Here is a 12,391-nt window from a genome sequence, read left to right as displayed (position 1 = left end):
AATGCTAAATATCTCATCCATCGAATAGTTAATATATCGTTTTAAATTCGGTATTATTCAAACAAAGTTTACCATAAGAGTGTTACGTGAAATATAAAACCCAACAGTGTCAGCTAAAAATACCCAGGTCTAATTAAATCTGTCTAGAACTTCTACTGAGAAACAAGACAACTCTTGACCAGTCTCCGAAATCTGGTTATTACATTTGCCTCCCTTGATTCTTATCGTGACAATCTCTCTCTCTCTTACTTTTTTTTAACCTGTAAATATATTACATCGTAACACTAGACGCATTGACGTCACGTGAGAGTAACATGATACATAAAGTGTGTTCCTAGTATAGAACTGTCTTTTGTTCTTCGGATTCTATGGGGCGAACAAAAATGTTGTTATCTAGAACGGAATGAACAAGAATGGGTGGAAGGGAATGAGTGGGGAGTTTCAGACAAGAAATTGTGAATAGGTTGTTGTTGTTGTTGCTGCCGTGAGAAGGTCAATTGACCTGTGTGGGCTTAAGTAGTCTGGGGTGGGGAGGTCGAGTTGTTGTTTTTTTCCGGGCCTTAAAGTTGCCCCCCTAGCGGAAACGTCTTTTAGGGGAAGACAAATAGGCTAACAGGGGCAATCACAACAGGTTATATTGAACAATAAATTGCGTGAAAAGTTTGTACGCTTCGCGGTTGTCGCACGCTGCTGTGGCAGTCGTCTCTTGGTTAGTGGTGGTAGATTGTAGGAATACGAAGAAACTAATTGTAGAAGCGAAAAACTGTTAGTCATTAGATTTCTTTAATTTTAAAAAGAAAAAAAACTTATACTATGTATTATATTTTTCTCTTCCACCCTCCCCCTTTTTTTTTCTTCCACCTGATACTGTGCCTTGCAGAATAGGGCTTTCGTCACGTGACCTTACCATATAAACTATTTCCGTGACTGCAAATCTTGGAACAAGTTAATAACCATATTGCTATAAATATTGGCGATGACCATATTGCTATAAATATTGGCGATGACCATATTGATATAAATATTGGCAATGACCATATTGCAATAAATATAGGCGATGACCATATTGCTATAAATATTGGCAATGACCATATTGATATAAATATAGGCAATGACCATATTGCTGTAAATATTGGCAATGACCATATTGATATAAATATTGGCAATGACCATATTGATATAAATATAGGCGATGACCATATTGCTATAAATATTGGCAATGACCATATTGCTGTAAATATAGGCGATGACCATATTGCTATAAATATAGGCAATGACCATATTGATATAAATATTGGCAATGACCATATTGCTATAAATATAGGCGATGACCATATTGCTATAAGTATTGGCAATGACCATATTGATATAAATATTGGCAATGACCATATTGCTATAAATATTGGCAATGACCATATTGCTATAAATATTGGCGATGACCATATTGATATAAATATTGGCAATGACCATATTGCTATAAATATTGGCGATGACCATATTGATATAAATATTGGCGATGACCATATTGATATAAATATTGGTGATGACCATATTGCTATAAATATTGGCAATGACCATATTGCTATAAATATAGGCGATGACCATATTGCTATAAATATTGGCAATGACCATATTGCTATAAATATAGGCGATGACCATATTGCTATAAATATTGGCAATGACCATATTGCTGTAAATATAGGCGATGACCATATTGATATAAATATTGGCAATGACCATATTGATATAAATATTGGCAATGACCATATTGCTGTAAATATAGGCGATGACCATATTGCTATAAATATTGGCAATGACCATATTGCTATAAATATAGGCGATGACCATATTGCTGTAAATATAGGCGATGACCATATTGCTATAAATATTGACGATGACCATATTGCTGTAAATATAGGCGATGACCATATTGCTATAAATATTGGCGATGACCATATTGCTGTAAATATAGGCGATGACCATATTGCTATAAATATTGGCGATGACCATATTGCTATAAATATTGGCGATGACCATATTGCTGTAAATATAGGCGATGACCATATTGCTATAAATATTGGCGATGACCATATTGATATAAATATTGGCAATGACCATATTGCTGTAAATATAGGCGATGACCATATTGCTATAAATATTGGCGATGACCATATTGCTGTAAATATAGGCGATGACCATATTGCTATAAGTATTGGCAATGACCATTTTGCTGTAAATATAGGCGATGACCATATTGCTATAAATATTGGCAATGACCATATTGATATAAATATTGGCAATGACCATATTGATATAAATATTGGCAATGACCATATTGATATAAATATTGGCAATGACCATATTGCTATAAATATTGGCAATGACCATATTGCTATAAATATAGGCGATGACCATATTGCTATAAATATTGGCAATGACCATATTGCTGTAAATATAGGCGATGACCATATTGCTATAAATATTGGCAATGACCATATTGCTATAAATATTGGCAATGACCATATTGCTATAAATATTGGCAATGACCATATTGCTGTAAATATTGGCAATGACCATATTGCTATAAATATTGGCAATGACCATATTGCTATAAATATTGGCAATGACCATATTGCTATAAATATTGGCAATGACCATATTGCTATAAATATTGGCAATGACCATATTGCTATAAATATTGGCGATGACCATATTGATATAAATATTGGCAATGACCATATTGATATAAATATTGGCAATGACCATATTGCTATAAATATTGGCAATGACCATATTGATATAAATATTGGCAATGACCATATTGATATAAATATTGGCAATGACCATATTGCTATAAATATTGGCGATGACCATATTGATATAAATATTGGCAATGACCATATTGCTATAAATATTGGCAATGACCATATTGCTATAAATATTGGCAATGACCATTTTGATATAAATATTGGCAATGACCATATTGATATAAATATAGGCAATGACCATATTGCTATAAATATTGGCGATGACCATATTGATATAAATATAGGCAATGACCATATTGATATAAGTATTGGCGATATCTTTTCATTTTTTTAGAAGTTCAATGCAATGGAAATAATAATAATAATAATAATAATAATCTTTATTATCTGTAAGGAAATTTGTCATACAATTTGTGCATTACACCAAACAAAAAACATTATAACTATAAGAAACCAAAGTGTACATTCACACCAGACTCACTCATAATTTACATGTGACAAAGTTTATACCAGATTGTTCTTATTTAATGATTCTGGAGATTGAAAAACAAATTGTAAATCTTGCATCTCGACCTGATATTCTCTTAGTAAAACATTTTCGTCATTTGGCCGCTTCAACTTCATGTAGTTATGTGAGTTAGACTACACAGATTTTGTAACGTCAGAGCAGGCCTGGGTTATTTGACTTATGAATGTAAGTGCAAGGATAACATGTCCATTGGCATGAATCTAAGTTTATTTCACTTGGCTAAGTCATTTGACATGAAGTTAAATTAATTATAATAATTAATAATAATAATTTAATTTAGAAACAAGATTTAGGCTCAAGGCGTTGTGATAACTTTACAAACATAAGCACGAGAGCTCAAATGACAAACTTATCTTTAAAAGTTTTGAACAGATAAGTCTCAATGTTCTCCTTGAATATAGCATGTTTTCTGTCTGAGATCAATGGGGAGTGAGTTGCAAACCTTTGGTCCGTGTACTAAAAAAGCCTGCAAAACTTAACTTTTGAGGTAGATACGTGGCATCACTAACCGCGTTGCGTCCATGGAGCGCAGTGTTCTCTAAGGGACATATGGACCGATCAGTTCGCTAAGGTAGTAGGGCATTTCTTTATTGTAGATACACTGATGACAAAAGTGTGGCCAGCTTGTAGTCGATTTCACAAGAAGCCAATGGAGTGTGCGCAAGAGCGTAGGAGCAGAATCTCATCTTGGTTTCATTAAGACTATTCCTGCACCGATTTTCTGAATTCGATGCAGTTTGGCGTTTTTTTGTCATGGGGTATACCTGCTAGCAAGGCGTTGCAATAGTCTAGGTGGGAGAGTATAAATGCCACAGCTTTGCGTTTTTGTTGGCTCATTTATTTACTTACGAATCCAAGATGTCAGTTGACTCATAAATAAATTTAAGCATGTTTATTTGACTTATTAATTAATATCTAGATAACCAAGTCATATGATTTTTTAACAAATTGACTTTTAAGTTGATAAAATAATTATCATCAGTGACAACTAAGTTTTTTATGATGATTTGTTTTTTGTTAACTTGTATAGCGCTACTATCCAACGTACTGTGCCGTTATTCTTTGTCTAAAATAGTTTTTTTATTTGGTGAACTATTTGTGTGTCTGTAGGATGTGTCTCCTAGAGAAGACAACTCGGAACGGACAGATGCTAAAGCTGTATGCGGTGGTCATGAAAGAGCACTCCCCATTGAAGAGACGGTCCGATGGCTGGACATTCGGGAAGAAGGTGAGTGCTGAATTCATTGATTGACATGATGTTCAAGTCATTGGTTTTAAATGATGTTTAAGTCATTGTTTTTTTATACGATGTTGAAGTCATTGGTTTTCTTCAATGCTTAAACTGGCATAGTTTGATAGTTGAACCATTGGTTTGACATGCCGCATGTAACACTGTGATTAAACATCCAAAATAAAATTTCAGATATGCGATATAATACCACAATGTTGATATCTTGTAATACCACAATGTTGATATCTTGTAATACCACAATGTTGATATCTTGTAATACCACAATGTTGATATCTTGTAAAACCACAATGTTGATATCTAGTAAAACCACAATGTTTATATCTAGTAAAACCACAATGTTGATAACTTTACTTCTCTTTCCGTCTCTCCCTCTCTCTCTCTCTCTTTCCTCTCTCTCCTCCCTCCCTCCCACCCTCTTCCCTCTAATCCCTCTTCTGTCATTCTCTTCCCATATTTCTATTTTCTCTTTGTCGCTTTTCTCACTCTTTCTCTCTCTCTCTCTCTCTCTCTCTCTTTCTCTCTCTCTCTCACACACACTCTTATTTGTTTTCCTCTGATTTTATCTATTTCACTTTTTTCTCTTAACAAAATAAAAAATATTCTAGATTCTCTTTGAGAGATCAAACTCGCTCATTCCGTGACCAATACGTTCAAAGTTTGGCCCGAAGTGGACATCTACACTGACCGACGTGGTCTGGGCCCATTGTTCTGTACTGGCCACTTTCTCTACGGACTACGTGACGGAACCATGATGGCGCTGGCGGGTACCGCCATTCATCTGATTTATCAGCTCGACCCAGTCAAGTGCCTTATTCATTATCTCACTGGATGGCCGCCCCTGGAATAACGCCCCCGATATTCTTTCAAGGCTTTTAATGAAGCACAAATAATGAGGTTAAGTAACTATGTTCTTAAAGGAGAGAGGGGGGGGGGGGTACGTGAGTACTAATCGAAACATTGGCCTGAAGTAGGGGCACTCGCAGGTCTCCAAATTAAGAGAGTTTTGTTTTGTTTTTAAATGTTTAGTTTTAAACTAGATGTATTCTGTCCTTGTTCAAGACCTGCCTAATGTCCCGGTGGTGGGGGCAGAGATGAAATGAACTCACTCTTGAATTATACCTATGGGTTTGAATCAAATGTAGAAGTCTGAATTCCATGAGGCTCGTTTTTGTCAATGCATTCCGGCTCACAAATGTAGGTGCGCGTGTGGGTGTGGTGTCTAGGACAATGTAGAGCTAAATCAAAGCAAAGTTAACTAGTAACAAAATGTTACTGGATCCCGGGGTGAAACTTTCAAGGAGCATTGATTATCCCTGTTTTTTTTTTCTACTTCTTTGCCTAAGTCTAATGGGTTCCTGTCATTAGTTGGGGAAAATAATGACGGTTGGTCGTTGTGCTGGCCACATGACACCCTCATTAACCGTTGGCCAAAGAAACAGATACTTTTATAACATCCGCCCTGTAAATCTCAAAGTCTAAAAGGGAAACTTTTACTTTTTATTGACATGTGAATGAGGTATTCTGTGTTACAGATGTAAGAGTTAGATAAATCGACTCGGTGTACTTCTGTCTGTTTTGTCTGTTCTGACTGTTCTCTCTGTTCTGACGACATGTAGAGGTGAGTGTTATCTGGTTCGTGCACAGAAACTGATACTCTCAATCTATCAAGGCTTCCTTTTGTCTCTCTCTCTGTCTGTCTGTCTGTCTGTGCTCAGACTAGAAGTGACCTGCTCCTGGAAATAATCATGGGACATCCTTGCACTACTCTATAGATTCTAGATCATCTCTATTTCTCCTCTCGCCCACTCTCTCTCTCTCTCTCTCTCTCTCTCTCTCTACACAATGGTAGCCAACCTTTTGCTTCCATGTGCCAATTCTTTCTTCACTTCTGCTTCTGGTGCGACACACACAGTTTAGAAGTTTCAGTCTTTTAAAGTACGATCATTTGTACATATTTGGTTTGTTGTACACATCTGTGTAGAGTAGAAAAGGGGGGGGGGATTTAAGGGGAAAAAACAACAAAATGAACTTGACTCTGAGAGTCTGTCTTTGCTAAAATTTTTAGCTTTCATTTATAATTTTAATTTATTATTTCTGAATGACATAGACTAATTATAAATTACGAGCACTGTTAGCAGTTGTAAGTTGCGAAAATCACACACAGGCAATATATGTATATAAATAAGCTTTAGCCAGTATCTGAAATTTGCTTTGCTTTGACCAGATCTGTGATATTAAGAGCTAATTGCGTGACCTCCGTTTGTTTTTTCATGAACGAAAATATTTTCTCGCATCAGTATCTGACAGGCTTCAAACTATGGGCATATTGTCTGTGTCCTGTCAAATGTGAACATGGTCTAATCGACGAAATGTCATCATTCCTCTGCATTTGGTATAAAGTGCTCATCAAGTTCCAATTTCAGAACTAAATTTGTTGTCAGATGAATAAGTTCCATGTGTAAGGAATCTTCGGAATATTTCGCTCAGTAGCTCGAAATTTGATTTATAAAGGCAAGCATGCAGTCCTCCTCATCGGCATCATTCAAACGACTTTTTAAAATGTATTTTGTAGAACTGACTGATCTTCAAGACTTTGGTCTTTTAAATTTTGGGAATCAACTCAATCAACTCAATTTTGTTTTTTATGAAAGATAAACAGTTTACGTTCATTTTGAATCAGTGCTATCATTGACAAAGCTAGAAGTTATTGTGTCCTTGTTCCTTGTCATACAGTTTTAGATTGAGGTCGTTGAGTTGACTTGTAGCATCAACTGAAACTGCTTTCTAAACATCCATTATTCAACACACACACAAATACTCTTTTCTTGGAGCGCATCTTTCTCTTCTAGAAAATACTGTGCAATATGTTTTAGTTTCCACAATCTTCTGAGATCATTTTCTCTAGAAAGCTCACACACCTCGCAATAAACGGATGTAAAAAATCACACATTTTCTTTTGAATTCATTTTTGTTTTATCCTCATTTTAATAATTTTATTTCAACATTTCCCAACTGGTATCCATAACATGCTTCAAGTGCTCCACACACAGAGTGTCTTTGGTGTGAGATTTCAGAAAAGGACGATCTAATATTTTAAGCAAGATGACAGTTCCAGTAACTCTACCATTCATTGGCGGCTTCGTTTACTTTAGTTAACGTTAGTTCATTGTATTTTAATGGATGATTTTCTAGTCGTGACTTTGCTTCCTCAAATATGTCTGAACATCTGATTTTTTCTTTAGAGTGACCTAAGATCAATAAGTTCTTTAGAAATTTTTAAATTATTTTTTTTTCTAATAACGAAAAGCTTAAATAGGTTACATAAAAAATGTCCTAGGCCAACGAAAAGAAGAATTGACGTAAGTAGCCCAAGGGTCTCATCGCACTAAGGTACCGTGTTGAGAACTCTATTCTCTGATAACACGGACAAGGAAAGCGGCAGTCCTTCTCAGAGTTTCTCTTTCACCGTACAGAGCCAGCTCTTCAAGCGAACCAGTTTCTATTTCAATCAAATGGCCATGTTTGGGGTGTAGTGTTGCGCACTGGTAGAGGATGTGGTTTACTGTCTCGACGTCGTCCTGACAATGCCTGCAGCGTGAATCGAAGTTTGGTTTAAATTTAGCAAAATAGGCACCGATTGGACAGTGCCCCGTTCGGTACCTAGCGTATGTCACCTGTTCTTCCCTATTCAGCCGCCAACATTCGTCCGATTTTGAAGGCCCTTTTAAGTTATGCCAGACTTCCCTGCCCGTATTACCGTTTTCCCAGCTCTTACTCCATTTATCTCTTGCACATTCGTCCACTATCGCACGCGCCTGCTCGAAAGTCTGTGGCTCATCCACAGGGTCCAGCTTTGTGCCGAGCTTGGCTAGTAGGTCAGCCTTCGGATAAATCTATGGTAACACTTAAATCAAACCATCGTGTTCTTTGTTTTTGGTCTGATTGGTTTTATAAACATTTCGGTCAGTTTGGGCTTCGTAATTGCAAGTAAATTAAATTTCTCTGGTCCTGTTTTTTTTTTTCTTCTAGAAATCGGTTTTTATTTTTTATTTTTTTTGCGAGCAGGCATGCTTTTTCTTGATTTTTTTTTTGGGGGGGGGGGGTGAAATGCACCACTTGTCATTGTGCAATGCGCCACTTTTAGCGCTTGCGCCAAAGGCTGGCCACACGTGCACTACACTCATTCTGTTTCCTGTACCCCTTCCACCTTGGTCTGTGTCTATTTCAACTAGTACTAAAGAAGCCAACGGAAGGACCATGTGAAGTCCTAAAACTGTTTCATTACTACAAGTTCTCTCTCTCGAATTGCACCCCAGGCACTAAGCAGACAATTATGTAGTTCTGTTTGAATACTTTTTTTTTTCTTTACATCAAATTTATTTTTACTTTGGAACAAAAAGGTGAAAAAAAGAAAAAGAACATTTAGCTGTATATTTCAGGCCAGAGAAAAAAGTTAATTTTGCTTCATTGTTGTCAAATATATAGTTTTACACACACAAAAATTGAAATAAATTAGTATTTTATTTACAAAACGTTTTAGGAAAATTCACAGAGAGAATCGGAGAGTCAGATGGTCAAACTCAAATATTTCTGTTGTACTGATGTGTTCATATCTAATTATGTGACACTCTCTCTCTCTCTCTCTCTCTCTCTCTCTCACACACACACACACACACACACAAAGTACTTTTGAAAATGTATCAAGGATTCTGTTTTCTTTATTGTGAGGGAGGGTGACTGACTGACATGCGGCACGTTCTAGCAATACAAGTAAAGAAAGCCAAGCGCTCGGGTCAAGTCAGTGGAGCTGTACTTCTTGAGTTCAGTAAAAGTGAAATGAGACCTTCAGCTTACGTTTCATTCTGTCTAGCCCAATCTGACTTTGTGGTGACTCTTCAGACTTGTGACTACAACACATTTTTTTTTGTTTCGGATGTTTCATTAAAGTTCATCATTTTATCTTCTGGATTTCGTTTTTAAACCTGCATCACAAGAGAGCTACATGGAGTCATCCATTGCCGCTTCAACGTATATCGTTAGAACACGTGGACCTATACAATCTCTTCATGTGGTCTACTATTTCTCAACAAGTGCTTTACATTATTCCAACTTTCTTTTTTACCAAGGCTTCATTTTTACCTTCACCTCATGGGCGTAGCCAGGGGGGGGTTCTTGGGGTTCAAACCCCCCCCCGAAATGAAATCCCCCCCCCGCAGGGGGGGGTGTCGGAGTTTAGTGACTGATCTTTTGCTTTAATTTTGTTTATTTAGGTGAAATTTTAATACTAAACCATCACTTGCCCTAGCACAGCCAAGGGGATTTTGAGTTTAAAAACCCCTACCAGGGGGTTTTGAGTTGGAAACTCCTACCAAGGGGTTTTGAGTTTGAAACCCCATGCCAGGGGGTTTTGAGTTTAAAACCCCTACCAGGGGTTTTGAGTTTAAAACCCCTTACCAGGGGTTTTTAGTTTAAAACCCCCTACCAGGGGTTTTGAGTTTGAAACCCCTTACAAGGGGGTTTTGCATTTAAATTCCCCTCTTCTATAAAAAAATGCAAACGACAATCCCAAAATTCCAAGAGCACACCTAAGAAAGATTTTGATTTTAAACCCCTCTCCAAAATTTACGATAAAATCCTCTTCAAAATACAAAAGCAAATTACACACTCAAAATTGTATGCGAGTAGCCAAAGGGGTTTTGAGTTTAAACCCCTCTTCAGCTGGGTTTGAAGCTAAAAATACCTCATCAATATAAAAAAAAAGCAAATTACGCACTCAAAAAGCTATGAGCATAGCCAAAGGGTGTTTTAGTTTAAACCCCCCGTCAGGGGTTTGAAGCTAAAAAATAAATCTTCAAAATAGAAAAAAAAAATCAAATTTCGTAATCAAAATGCTATGAGCGTAGCCAAGCTTATTGTGTATTTTGAGTTTAAATTTCCATTCAGAGTGTTTGATGCTAAAAAATACCTCTTCAATATAAAAAAAGCAAATTTCACACTAAAATTCTTTGAGAGTAGCCAAGCCAATGGGGGGTTTTGAGTTTCAACCCCTCTCCTCCAGATGGCTTTTGTAAAAGTTTAAAACCCCTCAAGATAGTTTTGAGTTTAAACAGAGCGTTTTAAGGTTTAAAGCATCTCTTTTCAATATTATTTCTAAAGCAAACTACAGTCACCAAATTCTATGACCGTAGCTAAATGTGGTTTTGAATTAAAAAAAAACAACTCCAGATATATTTTAGATTAAAAACACCCAACAGATGATTTTGACGATATACTTCCCTTCTCGATATAACAGCGAAAGCAAAATAGTCACCTAATTTTAAAATCGTAATCAAGAGAAGTTACACGTCTACCAGTGGCTGGGCTCCATTAATAAAGTGCAATGAAATTGAAAAGCACTGATTGTGGCTCTACAAAGATGGCTAAGACGGATTTTAGGAGTCAGTTATAGAGATCGGGTCTAAATCAAGGAAATCCTATGCCGAAATGGGAGTCGACCCCTTAGTAAGACAGAGCGTCGCATGAGGTTTGCGGGACATGTTCTCCGACAAAATGAATTAAACATAATAAGAGTTGCGATGACATCTTAGTACAACTTGGCGCCATATTTCCATGAAGGTCCTCAGAGCAGGTGGGAAGAGGCTTCGGACATTGCCAGTGACAGATTTTTGTGGAAAAAGCTTGCCAGCGAATGCGCCGAACTGCGCGGGAGGGTCTAAGTCAGTAAGAATAGCACATTAGGTTTTTGAAATAAAACTTTTAAATTACAAAATAATGCACTGTATGCCTCAGAATATGCATTTAGTTGGCTTTCAATACCAGAAATAGTGCTTGGCGGCGGGGCTTCGCCCCGCGCTGGGGGGAGCTCTCAGCGCTCCCCCAGACCCCTTGCTCTGCAAAGGCGAGGGGTCTACAATTTTTTCATTAACTCCAGGAAGGAACCTATTCTTTGGCACAATTAACGTCTTCCCAAAGAATAAAGAGTCAGAATGTAATAGAGATTAATTATGTACATACACACACACACACATCCATACAAACATATATATATAATTATTTGCGTGGGGGGGGGAGAGGGGGGAGCGGGGGGGGGGGGAATCCCCCCCCCAAACCCCCCCCGAAAAAAAATCCTGGCTACGCCCATGCTTCACCTAGTCCTAAGTCTGTGGAACCGTTGGGGCACCACACATCATCTGTCGACCGTCTTTCTCCATTCTTCTCTATATACATAAATCCACGGTGTAAATATTAAAATGAAACCCATTGAGAAACTGACAAACACTTACCTCCCTTATTAAAACACACTTACCTCCCCTAGTAAAACACACTTACCTCCCCTAGTAAAACACACTTACCTTCCCTATTAAAACACCTTATCGATTTAAAAACACTTCTATCTATCTATCTATCTATCTATCTATCTATCTATCTATCTATCCCTTAGTCTGTTGGACCGTTGGGGCACCAGGCAAGATTTGTCGACCGTCTTTCTCCATTCCTCCCTTTTTTTTGCCTTGTTTAGAGCCTCTATCAATGGTAGGCCCGTCCATTCTTTAATGTTGTCCTCCCATCGCTTTTTCTGTCTGCCTCTTCTTCTTTTCCCTTCTTCTTTTACTGGCCCGAATAGCACAGTCCACAGCAGCCCTTTCAAAACTTTAAATAATATGTAAAGACAAGGGCTTAGCCCTCGTCACCAAAATCAGACTGATGCGCTCCCTGGTCATGGCCACATTTTTATATGCTTGCGAGTCGTGGACGTTGAATGCAGAGCTAGAGAGGAGGATCCTAGCAATGGAATTGAGATGCTACAGAAGGATCCTAGGCATCACATTCAAAGACCGCATC

General features: G+C 37.4%; 1 protein-coding gene across 1 annotated transcript in view; it reads left to right on the top strand.

Annotated features, from left to right (window-relative positions):
* LOC106063047 (ATP-dependent DNA helicase Q4-like) overlaps positions 1–12,391 on the top strand; it is a 402,519-nt gene that overhangs the window by 363,371 nt on the left and 26,757 nt on the right. The window contains exon 18 of the mRNA XM_056034885.1: positions 4,408–4,525. Coding sequence (XP_055890860.1) covers positions 4,408–4,525 — 118 coding nt within the window. The remainder of the gene's footprint in view (positions 1–4,407; positions 4,526–12,391) is intronic.

The sequence above is a fragment of the Biomphalaria glabrata genome, chromosome 7 (assembly GCF_947242115.1).
Source record: "Biomphalaria glabrata chromosome 7, xgBioGlab47.1, whole genome shotgun sequence".
NCBI classification, from domain to species: domain Eukaryota; kingdom Metazoa; phylum Mollusca; class Gastropoda; family Planorbidae; genus Biomphalaria; species Biomphalaria glabrata.
This window is presented reverse-complemented; position numbering and strand designations above follow the sequence as displayed.